The 16,785-nt window shown below is 41.3% G+C and overlaps 1 protein-coding gene across 5 annotated transcripts in view; it reads left to right on the plus strand.

The window, feature by feature from the left end:
- The window catches only part of sox6 (SRY-box transcription factor 6), a 132,326-nt gene that overhangs the window by 31,412 nt on the left and 84,129 nt on the right, over positions 1-16,785 (plus strand). For all 5 annotated transcript variants that reach the window (XM_061037385.1, XM_061037394.1, XM_061037377.1 and 2 more), the window contains one exon: positions 13,880-14,120. In XM_061037385.1, the coding sequence (XP_060893368.1) occupies positions 13,880-14,120 (241 nt within the window). The remainder of the gene's footprint in view (positions 1-13,879; positions 14,121-16,785) is intronic.

The raw sequence follows: 16,785 nt of genomic DNA on the forward strand, positions 1-16,785 counted from the left end.
TGTAACATTGAGATTGTTAATTAATTTAGTCTAACAAGATGAAGATAAATGAAACCCACCGAAGGTTGACTAGGCTAAGGGGCCCACTTAGCATTTTCCAGCCCTCGAGCTCAGTCTTCTCTCTCACTCTCCTTTACAATGGAGCACAGCTAATAGGTGCAGCACGGTGTTTGTACAAACCTGCCAAGCTCTCACACAGTAGGTTTAGGTGTGGAAACTTTTGGGAAAATATTTTATTTCCCCCTGTGAATTAATCATCATTTTCTCTCTGGGATGTTGTCATTCCCGAATGGCTGGGCTGGGTTTGTAATGAAGTTAGTTTTGGAGCACAGATATGCAATTATCTAATTGAGTTATCTTGACATGTTAGATAAAGCTCAGTTGACAAACATGTCTGGTGAAGTAAATTGTCTTTTTAATTGTATGTATGGAAGCACTGTGGAGAGCTTAATGTTAATTAATTTATTTGATCCTTTGCTACAGATCATTTATATTTCATATCAAAAGGAGGTTATATAAATGGCCATTCTCTCCATAAACTCTGTGGCCCCTTCATATGAGCCTGTGTGACTCCCAGCCTTTCACCAAATGAATGCTTCTTTTCTAATGCAGCTTGGGGGCTGTTTGAGCGCCACGACAGACAAAAAGCAGAAAGGACATTTTTTTTTTCTACAAAGCCAGACAGTCGTCTTCATCTGGAACCCTCACAAGCAAATCAGTAGTCTATCGAGGTCCCTCCTCAGTGGACACTTTGTACAAGATCTTCTTGGCAGCACAGACCGATCATTATGGCCCCCATTCTTTAGTTCCATAGTTCTCAAGTCATCAACAATGGGTTGTTGATTGTATGGAAAACACCAGAACAATTATGCCCTCTGTTTTGGTGGCAGGGCAGTGTTTTAAAGTGCAAACCTCGATAATGGCCTCATTATTGTTATTCTTGGAGCAAGCCTCAGGAGAGAGAAGTAGCTGCTCGCAGTACGTCATTATTTCGTAAATTTTCGATTAGCTCATCATGCTGTCTCCTGGCAAACAGAATCACAGCTAATTAAAAGTGAGCGAGCGCTCTCGCCTGTGACTTAAAAGGTAGCACTCGATGGGCTTCTAATACGAAAAAAGTGGTAAAAAAGGAGGATTAGAGCTGTTACCCTGGTAACTCCAACTTCCATCTGCGAGGGGAACAATGAACTTGTGTTCCACCACCACCTATGCTTGAAAAAACAGAAAGCAAGGAAGTGAGTGTTTCTGAAAGGACAAGACCCTTTTTAACAACAAAGTGGGATCCAGGCCTAATAGGCTCTCTGGTTGTTAGGCGAGATCACTGGGGGATAGAGGAGCAAAGAGGTCAACGTGTATTCCTAGGACAGTGAAGGTCGTTCATGGTTTTTACAATAGCACATTGTTTCCTGGATCAGATTGTCTGCAGAGAAAACACAACCTCAACTTTGTCCATCTGAAAGAATCTCAAGGAAAACTAGATTGACAGAAAAGGCTGCTGGTAACATGTCTCCTTGCGTTCAAGGGGGCAACATGCCCCACAGCCAAAATGTACACATTTTCTCAGCTGATTAAATAAAAGCAAACAAGATTCCAAAGAGTTGGACCAATTAGGCAGAGCTGTCAGAAGCTGTTGGAATTGTCTCTTGCATCTCTTTTACTTACACAAGCAAAGTCTGCATTGAGTTCTGGCATCTCATCTCATCTGAAAAACAAAATGAACTTTTACATGAATCCCCCTCCTTAATATTTAACCAATGCAGCCTTTCCTTGCAATAACCATAGCACAACAGCATTTTCCTGCTTGTTTTTGATTTTTTGCATCTTTATCTAACAGCAAAGGATATTATGTTTATATTGAAAACAACTAAAAAAAAAACTTGGATATTAAATATTTAGTAATATCCATTATTTTTTTCTCAACAGCTTCTCAATCATTGCAAAAAAAAAATGTTTAATGGTCTTAAAGTTAAGAGCTGCTAGACAGAAAAGAAAAGCTCCCGCACTAAAACACTGCTGACTTCATATGATCCATGGCTATGGAGGAACAGTATGTGTTTCTCTTTGAGTTTTATGTCCCTTATTACAGCTGCAATACGTCTGCTCACATTAAGCTAATTTATGGCCGAGGCCAGCGTAACAGCAGCACAGGTTAATGAATTTGGCATTACTAATTAAACGTTATTGAGGGATGAATATGAATCCTGTGGGTGGGAGGGACTGCAGTGAGATGACGAGGAGGGGGGGTGAGAGGAGAATGGGACAGGAGGGCTGTCTCTTTCCTGAGGGTCTCACTTTGGGTTGCGTTCACTGGGTGTAAAACATGAGAGGAGAATGTGAGGACAGCTCAGACTTTGAGGTGAAATGGAGGACAGATTTATATTAGAGTAATGTCTGGACCAAACTTTCTCTAATACGAATACGACACAAGAAGAAACAAGACACTATCTTCCAGTGGTCAAGGAAAGAATACCTCCCAAACAAAGTCGAAGTGCACATCCTTTTTTTGCTTATTTGCTTGTATGATAGCAGTAAGTAGAGGACAGTTTAGCTCAATGCAGTGTAGAATATATTTTTAAATACAATGCGTGTACAGCAATTACTCCAGTCACCTCCTGATAATAATGTAGCTGAGTCTAAAAAAGCCAATAGGGATAATAGTGGCTATGTGGAATACAGAGGCATTATTGAACTGCACCCTGACGCACACTCTCCACCACCAAGTTAGGAGCCTTGAGGAAAATAAGAAGCATATTTTCCCTGGAAATATATTTTATGTCCTTTCTTGTTAGAAAAAGACTAAAAAATGAAAGTCACCTAGGGGTTCACTCCACAGTTAAGACAACGCTAATAAAATCACCAGTTTTAAATTATTCTGAACTATATCGTTTGTGTAGTAATGCACCAATAATTTTGTCTAAAAGCAACTGAAACGTCTAAGAATTTTTCTTAGACAGCTTCCCAGCATCCTTTGCCCTATCAGCTTCTAATTGAATTACTGACACAATATCTGGTGCAGATTGTCATCAGTTTATATGTTATTTGTCCTGCTAGTCTTTCACCCGTGCTCTTTTTTTCTTCTCACTAGCACCTCTACACTCCATGTCTGACACACTCTCCCTGAGAGCTAAGCCTTTCACTTTGGATTTCAATTATCATGTTAGTTTTGTGATTAGACTTTAGTCCTCCAGGAATCAGACCTCTCTGCTCCTCTCTATTCCACTCTATTCCACTTCCCCTGCAATCACATCCCATCTGATGAATTGCGCATATAATTACGGAAGATATTGAATATGCAGATCACTGTTGACTCTTGGTGTGTGGTTCATAATGCATCAACTCAAACTGTATCAAACAAGGGTCTCTGATAAAGACCCACTCTGTTAATGAGAGAGGGCCAACGTATGCAATTAGTCAGAGATAACAGACACCACAAAGCCTGGGGCTCAATTAAAACAAGGCCAGACTATAATCTGTGTGAGTCTGTTTCTGTGTGTGTGCGTGTGTGTGTGCCCCAGAACAGCACTTGTGTTGGGATTTGGCATTGGGCACAGTACAGCTCTACCATTACAACCAGCCCAGTGCAGTCCTGCCAGCCAGTGCACAAGGTGTTTATGAATCAACCAACATGAGGTATTTCCTCCATGTTACAGTATGTTGCTACCATCGTCTTACACCCCGTCCCATGATGCAATCCCTTAGAGTTTTTCGAGAGCAAGGAGTGAAGCACTTTACAGGCACACCCACAGGAGGAGAGAGTTGTGGGAAATTTTGAAACTTTTGATTGCTTTTAGAGAGCTTTCTTAAAATCTGGCTCAGAAACGAAAGAAAAAAGGTCTCTCCTGCTATAACTTCTGCATTTTACTGTCAAAATGAAGGAGATTTGTTATAGGCCCTTCCACAAGTCCAAAACAAATACTCTTTTTTTTTTTCCAAATAAAGCTAGCGTTACATGGTTCTCAACTAAAGTTTCACACACAATTGAGAATAAAGGGAAATGGAGGAAAGTGCGTCCTGTATTTTTAGCCTGTGCTGTAATGATGTAGCTGCCTTTATAGATGATATGCAGGCTGATTCTGGAGGGCTGCCCCACTGACAACTGAGTGTGGACTGCAACAAGTCAGCACAACACAATCTCACAAACACACACATTGAAACAAAACAGAAAAAAATCACGACATGCAGTCTCTATTTTACGTAGCACAAACAATACTTTTGATTTTGCATGAAAATAATCAGGCAAAATACCTTCTGCCTCTTACCCTTTGAATTTTTATTGAACTCCACTCTTTGTCTGATCAAAGCTTTTACAATAGAAGGATTTGTAAGCTTTACAAATGATGAGCCCATGACCAAAGCATTGATTCCCCTTTTTACAAAGTTGCATGAAGCAACGCGTTTTTTGGATTTGTTTTTTGTATAGCAAAAGCCCTTTTGCTTGTATTATGGGTGCTTCATGCACCTGACACCTCTTCATGCAAAATGTAGAGTCAAGAATAACAACCTGCCTCCAAATGTTCAGTCAAGGCACCTCTCCTGACTATTTGTGATTTACTCATGAAAGTAAACTTTTAAAACTTTTCTTTCAAATTATTTTATAACAATTGATTTGAATGTCTATAAATCAGCGAAACAGTATCAAAACAGAGGCTGGTGTTGATACAAAACAAACTAACTCTTTAGTTGCCCCACATCTTGTGGTCACAGTTGCAGGTATTAGAGAGCATGGCTGATGCTGGATCTCTTTCACTGTCATGGCTGTCTGTTGTAATTAAGATTCAGAGTGGCTTTTAGCACATGGCAGTGTGGCACTTCCTCTGTACTTTGTATATGTTAGCTTAATAGGATTGAACATGTTTACACCAACTGTTAGCTTAACAAGAGATCAAAAGGGTGACATAAACTTAGTTAAGGAGCTTACACAGGAGCTCAAAAAGCATTATAGCGGCAGACTTATGCCTAAACACAAACAGAAAATAAACATTTTATTGACGCATTTGTTCGGTGTTAGATACCTCGACCTTCTTTCGAGTAAAAGAAAATTAAACTGAGTATGATATGATGTCCTTTACTGTAAAAAGTGTGTTGCAAGTGCTGTGACCTTTTCGAGTTCAAACTATTGTTTGCAGATTGGTTACACACTCTGGGCTGGGAAAGAGACATCTGCTGCCTTCAGCACAGTGTAGAGCCGATAGACAGTCAAGACTGAGAGGTGTGTGTGTGTGTGTCTGTCATACAGCTCAGCTACAGTCACCATCCTCTTATCAAATATTTGTCTGGCCTTCACTCTCTATTTGCCTTTCATTCTGTTTGCTTTGTTTATTGAGATCTATCTCAGGCAGATTGATAAAGTGTCCAAAAAGTTGTTTTCAGATTTTGTTTCTTACACAATGTCTAGGTGTGCATTTCTCTTACTGTGCATTTCTCTCAGTGTGCTTCTGTGTCTGAATATGACATCAATGAAAAAATATTATTGTACTTATAATGTATTTTCATAGATACACTGATATGGATATGTTCCACATTATTTCAGTTTGTTAGAATTTTGACAAGTCACAGCAGGAACTGTTGTTTCAGTATAAAATCATAGGTCAGCTCCATAGAATTCCCATCAAGCTTTAAACATCAAATGTAAAACCATATTTGTTTAATGTGTTTTTGATTGATTCCCTGATTGAGATTTAAAGAGTGGTCATAAATGTTTCGGGACAAAGGCTCTCTTTGTGTGAAAGGGGCCCCGGTTGAAATGGAGGAGTAGTTTGAGATTACCAGATTATTTCCTACTCACCCAGTGAGCGAGCCGAGGTGAGTCGCAGCCCTGCTAAGTGCTGAGCTGCGCTGAGGCTGAGCATAATGAGTGTGGTGGCAGGGAACCACAACAGAGCCGGGGCAGAGGCTGCCTGGGAACCAGAGGCCTGTGGCCCACAGCCAAACACACACACACACACACACACACACACACACACACACAAATCCTGTCGCACACTTGTGGCTTTTTAAGAAAGCAATTTAGTTAATGATTTCATTTTGGAGCACTGTCATGATGCATGTGTCCTATGAACACGCCAGCAAAAGAATAAAAGAGAAACTAACCGAGAGGAAAGGGTAAACACAAGCTTCCCTGGCAACCACAGAGAAAAATAACATGTAACCAGGCCTCACTCAGTATCTGTTGTGAACACTGCACAAAAATCTGGTACTAGTTTGGTGTATGTGTATGTCTTTTGACTCTTGGTATTTCATGCATTGCTCTGGACAAACGCAGAAGAGTTGAGGCACAGTATGAGTATTAGACACATGGAAAGCAGCCAGCTGCTGACCCATTTAGAGTTTTGGTCAACGTCTTATCCACTACAGTGCCCGCACCCCTGGAGTGGAAATACAGCACATTTTTCTGTTCAGCCATGTCAGTCAGCTCTGTGATTTTATTAGGGCTATGTTTCACATTCATTTACTCTGGTTTTCTCAGTGCTGGCCCATGAATGAAACTGTCTTAGCATTGCTGAAACAGTCGCTCATACATATCTTCTGTGAACCAAATTTTGGGGCAATTACCCAGATCAGTGGCTGGCGTTTCGGGTTTTTGCTTCCCGGGTCTCATTTTTCTCCAGTCTCTCTCTTTTTTTGTATCAGCTGTCAATCACTCGAGGTAACTTTTAACCACCTCCAAACAGAGATGGGTGCCAGACATTCATTTAGTCCTTCACGTTGGTTCTGCTTCTCCCTGTCCGACCTGTCAGAATGACACACACTGTTGACCATGCTTTCTATTCAGCACTGGCAAATTAATTGGTTTCAGTGGGTTAAATCAGCAATCAATGTCAGTTTCCCAACATAATAAGCCTTAATCATAAATCTTTGAGGTGTGGCTTGCCTGACCCCTATTCATCATGGCTCTGCTACATGGCCTCATCTGGGTGGAGCAAATGAACTACCCCTGTTTTTGATTTTCCAATTGACGTGTCACATGAAACATAGCTACTCTTTCTCCCCTCCCCGAGTCTATCCTGGCCCTTCTTCTTCTCACAGTCCTTAAAAAAACACACAAGGGCCCAAAGACAAAGAGGGAAAGAAGTCCAGTTGTCACAAGGCAGGGAGACATTTGTGTGCCTGCCCTTGTGTGAGAGTGCTCATTCAAAAGCATTAATTTATTCAGAATGTGAAATAATAAGGACAAAAAACGTGGGCATTAGAGGTGGGTCTTACTGAAGCTAATGAGCTGTTGTCCTTTCAGCCTCTCTAAGAACAACTGAGCAGCTTAATTACGACAGCGTTGGAGTTAATTTACTCTTTTTTTCCACCAGTTACAGAAATCTATGTATGGGAACAAAATTGCTTTTCTTCCCTGCAAATTTGGCAATTTGGTGACCAGAACTTGTTCTACATTTGGAAAAAAAAAAAAAAAAGAAAGGAGCAAAGACACACTGACATCATGGCCAGCGACAAACATGGGCCACTGTCTGTCGCTGTTCCAGATGTCTAAACCAACAGAAGTGTACCAACCCCATTTCAGTTGGGCAATAAAGTTGCCAAAGATGACCTCATGATGGCAAGACCAGGGACTAAAGCCCATACTGCCATGAAGTACAATAACCTCCTCCCTACTTTGGTAAACTGTTCCCAGTTACCAATGTTCATAATTATTTATCTTCATGCAAAATGTCTTCTACATAATGAGCCATTGTGCTTGAGTATTTAACCATAAGCCCTAATACTGTGCTCCCTTTATCTATTCGTTCTAGAAAAGTCTTCTTTTTTCTTTTAACTTCCCCTGCTTTTTTAAGCTTTCTATGCGACCCTATAGACTTATTGTGCATGTCTTTGGTAACTTGGGATGCCTCCCTTCACTTCTGTTTGGCACCCTCCAGCTAGCTCCTCAACTCACTTTTCTGGCAACTGTGAGAGATGTTACACTCGATTTGTTGAAGTGCAGCCATTTGCTGCAAATTCTCCTGTGCACAGAAGAAGTTATCTTTATAAATGACAGAATGGACCAGGCCCTGAATAGCGCTTTGTTTACTGTTTAACAAAAATGGGGGCCCCACTCTATATTTCATCTGTCACCGTTGCTTTTCTTTCTTTCAACAATGCTTGATTGTTTCCGTGAAAATTTCAGGTTCCGTGAACAGGAGAATTCTGTATTATTATGTTCCTGCCAAATTCCAATCTCTGTTTTCCTTCTCCTGCTTACAAAGGGCTCATAACTTACTGTCAAGTATGAGGGGAGCCACAAAGCTCCACTGTTGCTCAGCAAATAGTGCTGTGTTGGTTGATGACCTGACTCACTGTGAGGTTCGCCTAAGTGCGGCAGCAGTAGAACGCTTTTTGGGAACTCATTGTTTAGCAGGCCTGGAGAAAAAGAGAAAGTCAAAGAAAGACGAGTGAAACATCAGGTAGATTTTCCTGTCCCTGTATTTTTTTTTCTCTTCTGAGATAGAACTGTTTGAGTGCTGAAGTTGTCGTCCTGCTGCTGTTAGTATGTTTTTTCTCTAAGTATTAGACTCACAACATCCCATTTGCTCTTCTGGTGGACATTTTTATAAGCATTGTACCAGTCTAGATAATGAAAGGCAAAGAGTGTTTTTTTTTGGGGGGGGGGGGAGGGGCATCCTTCAATCCTTGATTTGTGAAAGCACACGCATGAGTTAACTTGTGTGTGTCCTGGGGAACTGAGAGGCTGTTATGCCATCCAGCCCTGAGCCTGTGTCCTGGGATCAGGAAAAGGGCCAATCGCACAGGGGACCGAAGGAGAGGGATGAGGAGGAGGAGGAGGAGAAGAGGGAGGAGGAAGGGCAGGAGGGGCAACGAGGGATTCAGTGTGTGAGTGCTCATCGACCCTTCCTGAGTAGACAGACAGAGACACTTAAGCGCTCTCACACCTGCATCTCCCTTTGCCTTGCATGGGGGGCAAGGACAGCGAGCGCGCTGTCATGGCAGCTGCACAAGTGTTTAAAGTGAGACTCAAGGCAGTTCTTCTAGCAGCATATTATTGCAAATAATTTACCCTGAAAAGTAATTATCGATGCTCTGCTCAATATGTAAAGTGTGCACTTCAGGTGGCTGGCTTAATTTGCTCTGGGCGGCTATCATTTGAGTGTGGGTTTTAGCTGTGGTAACTGTGGCAGTTTCTAATAGAGAAGGCATCAGGAGAGAGTGTGAAGTGAGGATGAAGTGGCCCCATAATTGAGTTGACTTTTAGCAAGGGAAGGTCAACAATAATGGAGGAACAATTTAAACAAATTCATTTAGACAACTCTCCAGTGACTGTACAGTAGGCTACCTTGTTGAAAAATCATTATTTTTTCCCCAACCATTTAGTATATTTTAATATCATTTCTTTGTTCGGCTGAGGTTTAAGAGATTAAAATCAATTTGAGTGATACTGACTCAAACTGGTTGTCCAAACAAAAACGGGGAAAAAATAGTCCAAGAAAATGGTGCCTGCCTTTAAATGTGGAGGAATATCACAATAGACAAACATCGGTGCACACACCATGTATGTGCTTTTGTCTGTCTGTGTGTGTGTGTGTGTGTGTGTGTGTGTGTGTGTGTGTGTGTGTGTGTAAGACTAGCTCTGTGCGGTGCACAGCCCGTGTTAGGAGTTGATTATGTATCCAGAAAGCTGGCTTCTGCACAGCGTGGCACAATCACAATGGAGGGTGATAATTTAATTGTGCTAAACGGTGGATTCCGTGTCAATGCTCCTCCAGCTGGGAGCTGTCAGGTAGCAATATCTCATTATGGCAGGTGAAGAACCCAGAGGAACCCTACCACGACACCTGTTAGAACAGGAGGAACCCCTGAAGGGAAACACACGCACACATTTTCTCTCGCTCTAACTTTCTCTCTCACACATGCACACACACACACACACTCCCATAGAGAAAAAAAAGAGGTTTTGACTTTATCTTTATTTATAGCTCTTCTACAAATGACCGTATTTTAAAGATGGCTCTTCTTGCAATATGCTAATACTGATGATATTAATAATTGTTTAAAATTTATTCAATTAAACAAATTAGAAAGACAAGTCCCCATATTACTTCAAACTATAAGTGTTTAGTTTGGTGCACACAAAGTAGCTCCTTCAGTGCAATTCAATTATAGATGACAGCAAAGACCAGTCAGTACAATATTTTAAAATAGTATCTGTTAAAAGATATCATGCAGTCAGACACCTCAAGTGCTATGGCACTCTAACTTTTCTTTCTTTATTATTTTGACTGTTGTTTCTTATTCTTTGGATAAATTATTTGTACATTTGACACAATTGTAACCTATGTATTTCTGTATGTGAATGCATACTGTGCATAAGAACAAACTTGCATTACACAACAACCTTTTTGTCTTTAATTATTTACTTTGACTGATAATGTGTAAAGGGAATAATGTGTGAGCTTCTCAGATGAAAATTAAAGCTGCTTATAACATCAGTGATGTAGACAAGTGGGCCAGTTTTAGACGGGTGCGTGGTTACTTATCGCCATTGTCTATATAAGGTAAACAAAGTGACAGAGCAGATACAGCGTGAGGGTGAAAGTCAGCCAGACCTTTTTACGATGAAAGAGGAAATGGGATAGCCGAGGACATATGGCCCAGCAGTCACAAGACCCTTGAGATGAGCAGAGCACAACACTCTCCTAGTACTCTCCAATTAAGCAGAGGTTGTTTTGCACGCTGATGAAACATTATCTCAGGGAACAATTCATGACTCAAAGCATTCCAGGCTATATGAGCCCGCGGCTGCAGAACTTAAATCCTAATCCTTCAAATGTGTGCAATATTGTCAGCTATTTATAGAGCAGTTTGCTTTTCTATCTGACCGTCCCTCTTCTCTCCTGGCTTCAAAGTCACAGGGGCTTTGTCTTTGAAAAAGTAGGCAGGAAAGCAGTATTTCATGCACTTATTGATTACTCTGGTTTGTTAGTTGTCCATTGTTGTTGTGTAATCAAGCATGAGGGAGGGCAGCTTGTCAAGAATTTATGAGCTACCCTTTCAGTTCACCATTTTCTCAATGTTTGGTTTGTTAAAGCATATTTTGGCTTTATTTTTTCCACATAGACTGATTTAATTATTAATGTGAATAAAAGTTAGTCAACAGTGCCAGAATACACTGCAGATGTACAAACTCTGCTGTTTTGCTGATTTTATTTCACGAGCACAAACTCCAAGGCTGTAAACGGTGAAATTCTATCAGAAAATATGATACGATTCTGCATGCTTTCTGCAGAATTCTGCTCCTCATCAGATGCCTTTGTTGTGTCTGTGCTGATCTATAGCACACAAACCTCCTTTAGATCTCAGAGCTGTGTGCTCCCCACTTCAAATAAGAGGAATCAAATACCTTACGGTGGATATTTTCAGAGAATTACCACCACTCTTCCCCCTTTTCCCTTTCGATAATATGAGGTAGTATTGTATGGGGCTTGTCGAAGGTGGGGGTGGGGCAGAGGGGGCGCTCCGCACTCTTAAGCTGCCTGAGCGCAGCCCTCCCAGCACTGCTAATAAATTATTAACTCCTGCTGACAAATACTGTTATGGAGCCTGCCGCAGATCTGTTGCATTCTTTAACAAGATTGCTGTAGACACATGTTACAGGAGGATGGAGGCTCCATCGCTCCTTTTCTCTCTCTCTCTCTCTCTTTCCCCTTCTCTCACTCACGCCTCAGCAGTTTGACTGATGGCTGGAGACCAAAGTAAAAGTGCCTGAGAGACTGAATATTTTAGTGGTAAAATAATACCACTTGATTTACTGTGTAAGACAAAAGCAGTGCTTTGTTTCACTCTCACCCTCCATTGAGGACGAGGCGCTTGTTGCGCTTCAGGCTCATGCTTTTTGGGTTCATGAATAAAAAATACGTCAGAATCTACATGCCTGACCCGCTCCCAAAACACAGACATCCACACACATTGTCCCCACTACATGCATGCTCTGAACTTTGGTCTGACTTTTTGATTTTCAATTAACAGTATCCAGTTTAAGGATCACTTTCTATTAGATATAATTACAGGAAACAATTTAATGGCTGATGAAAATTGAGGGCTTAGTCCCACTAAAGACACAGCCAACACCGATGATTATAGACACAAGGACATACAGACACACAGACAGACACACAGGCAAGCAGGCAGACAGGCACAGAATTCACACTCCTGCCCTTCCATCTACCTGATTGACTGGGTTTGTTTGTACAGCTGCTATGAGATTAACTTAATGCTGCCATTGTGTCGGTCTAACTTCACTAAACAGCTTGTTCTATGACCATGTGCCAGTGTCACAGTATGTCTGTGTGTGTGTGTGTGTGTGTGTGTGTGTAGATATGTGTGTGATAAAAAAGTGGTAATGGTTAGAACAGTTGTTCATGTTAGTATTTTGAGGGTTCAAGCCAACTCAGTGCTATCTCTTAATTGCACAGAAACAACAGCCGCAGCATTTCGTTAGTGTCTCAACATTTGTATTATTTATTTATTTTTGGTTTAAATTGCTCCTTTATTCTTTCGTTACTCTCTTCTGCTATTTTTGTCAAATGTGTTGTAAACATGTTTTCCCTGTTGGTAATAAACATTTATCAGTGTTTGTTACTAGTTAACACCTTTGTTTTAAAATACTTCCCCGATTCAAAACCAGAACACTTCTTCCAAAAACTCGTTCTTAAACAGAAGATGCATTCCTCTATCTCTCTGTGCCTAACTCTGAGCAGAAAGTGAAAGGACACCATCGCAGCACAGCCTGCCTCAACCTTGACCCCCACCACCCCCCCCCCCCCCCCCCCACACACACACACACACACCACCCCCACCTCTCATACCCCCAAGGCAGGCGGAGGGTAGTACTAAAGTGCTGTCACACTGACCCCTGTGGATAAAGCAGCAGAACGAGGCAGAGGCTGATCAGTGATCAAATGTAAAACAACAAGTTCGCTGAGCAGTTTGTCACATACAAACACAGGCTCATACCCTAACACCCCCAATCTGTCTTCCTCATGCGCACACAGGCAAATTCACACATCACGAGAAGATAGAGCCCTCAGTAGTCACATTTAGAATGCATTGTTAATATCCTGTCGTTTAGAAAAAGCAGAACAATAGCACAGAGAAAAGTGGATTAGGAGATAAATATGTTCAACCTCCTCTCCACTTCACATCAGCAGGAAGGCCATACTTTTTTATTTAATACCAAATGTATAATTCAATATTGTGGAACAGTGTTTCATGTCATTCATTGTAGCACACAGCAATGAATGTGGCCTTATCAATAGTGAGGAAAAAAACTAAGAACTGGTCATAAAATAGGCTATATGTAAAAATGTGTAAAAGGAAAAAATTTAATTAGTTTTAACATGCATTTTCTTTGCATCTGATGCATCAAGGACTCTCTTCATAGTAATATTCATGAAAGCTCTATGGGATTTGTCAATGTGTTTCTTCATTGTGAGCTTATGATTTGAAGCTATAGGATTTGTTCATCTGACGGAACACTGTCACACCAAAATGTTAACTGGACATATACAGAAAATCTGAAGTTAAATTTGATACTTTTTAAGACCCTTTCAAGAGAATGAAAAGAGTTTAAACTGGGAAATAATTTGATTTAGTTGGGATGTTGTCCCACTTCCCCGCTGACCTATTTACTGACCAAGTGTGTTGAGGATTGGCCCAAGCAGGCAAAGATCCAGTTCTAGATCAAGCCATCCATCTACATAAAACACAGGAGTAGCATTCCGTTCATCATCTGCTCAGGTGTACCACTTATAATCCCAGATACAGCTCTGAAAAATGCACGTAGCTGCAGGAGGTCCAAAAAGAGGAAAGCAATGTTGATGATCTTCATATCATGTAATGTCTTTATCTTGACTCCCTGTTCTCCCTTTGTGCTCTGCAGCAGAGTCATGTCTTCCAAACAAGCCACGTCTCCTTTTGCCTCTGTGGTCGACGGGGACGATGCCATGAGTCAGGAGCACTTGTCCTGGGAGAAAGAGGAGAGCGCAGAGGCCCACGGCACACCACAACTGCCCCTGCACAGTCTGCTGCATGGAAAAGCCCATCCCGATGAGATGCAGCCACTCAGCAGTGTACCGCCAGAGAGCGACTGGGACAGCCTGGTGTCAGCCCAGCAGCGCATGGTGAGACGTGTAGATAATGACACATATACACACAACAAAGGATTTGATCCCATGCTGAGGCTATAAACATTTTCACTAAAAAAATCTTTGTGCAAATAATAGTTAAATAGAGACCTTACTGGTGACTTGCACAGTGAAGCCCAATTATTGTAGGTCACAAAGATAAGTGCTGACAATTCTACCAAGCATAATGTGGCAGATTGTTTATTGTTTTATTCTACCTTGCACCTTCTTAGGTTAGTATAGTGTGAAATTTACTTCACAGATTGACAGAAAAGTAAAAGGTAACTTCATTAAAGGCTTCCAAAGAACATCGTTTTTGCCTAACTTTGTGGATTTTTAAAAAAATTTTGCACTCCGAACATTTTTACTTTTATTCGAGGCCCTGAGGTGAGAATGTAATAAAAGTCAACTTTCTGAATAGTTGAGAGGGCAATGCATAATGGTAGTAAGAACAGAAGTAGTTTTTTTTTTTTTAAAACCTGATAAAGCAGACAAAATTCAATCCAATGCTTTCCATTATTATTAGGTCGAAAGTCGACCTCGAACTCTCACTTGAAAAACGTGAATGTCACATCAAATTGCATTACGACCAAATGGTGGGTAACGAAGTCTGTTTTGCTTCCTAAATTATTCTTGTTAATGCCACAATGCATGTGTGTTGTTTTTCTTGTTTGGTATAAGCTACATCTGCAGCCAGACCCCAAATGCTGCCCATTCTAAATGCAAAGCTGCTTTGATGTGAGCACAGTGAGGAAGAGCACTGGCACTTGTGTGCCATAGACATGGGAGGCAGGTGGTTGTGTGTGACAGACGGCTCTGTGGTAAAGAGACCCAGAGGGCCTCTGAAGTAGCACTGCAGCCGCCCACTGAGAGCCTCAACACCTCGGCAATGCAGTACAACACACACTCACAGACCCAGACACACACACACACACACACACATGCAGACCCAAACACAGCAACACACACACAAAGACACAAACACACACACACACTCTGTAGCAGGCTGCTCCTTATGATGCTGGACGGTCCTAGCTCACTGATGAAGTTAAAAGACACTTAAAAGTATGCTCAGGTATTTTTGTCTGTGGCACATTATTGGATGCCAATAACAACATTTATTAAGTTAACTAAGTTCATGAATAGCTGTAGGTCAAAATTTAGTCCAAAAATGTAATTCATTAATAAAAACAAAACATTTTCTTGAGCATCTTTTCAAATGTTTACAGTATTTTATGAAAACTGGATTTGAGAGTTAGGTCAGAAAGGATGCAGGAATAGAAACAAAAAAAAGAAGAAAATCATGAATAAAAAAAAAAATATGAGAATGCAAAAAAAAAAATAATAATGATAATAATTATTAAGATAATCAATTTTATCCTCTGCAGAGCTTTAACTGTGGTGTGCTTAGAAGCATTTTCTGGTGGTTTCATCAAGTTAAGTGTTATAGAGTCAACAAAACAGCTGAAATAAATTCAGTCACAAGGCTGACAGCCATTACAGATACTTATACTGTAGGCAGATGAAAGGCTCATACAGGTCTGAAAACAGGTGATGGAGGTTGAATCTAGGCAATCACACCATGAACGGATGGATGATGGCTAATATCAAAGATATATTCTGTAATAATTAGTGTTTTTGTTTCTTTAGCAGAGATCATATTTAAAGGTCCTGTAAAAATCAATAGATGGTTAAAGGTGTAATTTAAGGAAGAAGGAAAAAGAAAACACAAGCGAAAGAGAAAAGAAAGGAAGGTAACATTGAGGAAGAGAGGGATCGATAGAGATAATAAAAGGGGAAGGCATAAGGGGAAAGGAATGAGAGTGTTGCCGTCACTGATTACCTGACTCCACTGCTGTGCCATGCGTCTGTGTGGGCTGTGCCCTGAACCTATGCCAGCTGATTAACCCAGCACTGCTCCACTCCCCTCAAGCACTCTCCACTGTCTCTGCCACGCTGCATAATCATCCAACACCCGGCGCCGGGAGGTGTGGAGCCGGCGAGTAGGTCGTGCCACCCTGGCGCTTGGTACTAAACCATCCTACACACTAACTCTGCCTGCAGCTCGACATGTAGCGCAGCTATGAGAGTTTGGCACTGTCCACATTCCTGCTCCATTTATTGCATTCCCGACTTTTTATTCAGGATTGTCAGTGGCTCCAGACGTGCTTCTAATGATTCACCTTGGCGTTGCAGCACTCTGTTATCATGCTGCTGTTGATTAAAGCTTGCTTTTCAATCACAGTCGTGTTGGATACAGATGTGTGTCATGTTTATTCTCTTCACTGTGAGGGCCAAAGTTTAAATCAGAGTTAAGTGTTCCCCCGTTAAAGGCTACAAACTCCTGGCTGCTTAGCTACCTTCTGCTTTCTCAGACTCCACAAACCATAATTAACACCACCTTCTGTCAGGCCTGTGTGCATACACTCCCATTTGCAGAGTATTCTCCCCCTCTGTCTCTCTTTCTCTCCCCCTCATTCTTCTCCCCTGTTTCCTTCATGTCTCTGTTTGTGCACAGGGAGCACTCAGCCAGTCAGCCAGAGACAGGACCCTTAGTTAAATACTAAACCATACACAGGTGGGACTGAAAAACAACAACAGCTTGAGACAGGACACAGATTTACGATGGTTCGAGGCACTCAGCTGAGAATAGGTCTCCACT

This window comes from Labrus mixtus, chromosome 1 (genome assembly GCF_963584025.1).
Source record: "Labrus mixtus chromosome 1, fLabMix1.1, whole genome shotgun sequence".
NCBI lineage: Eukaryota > Metazoa > Chordata > Actinopteri > Labriformes > Labridae > Labrus > Labrus mixtus.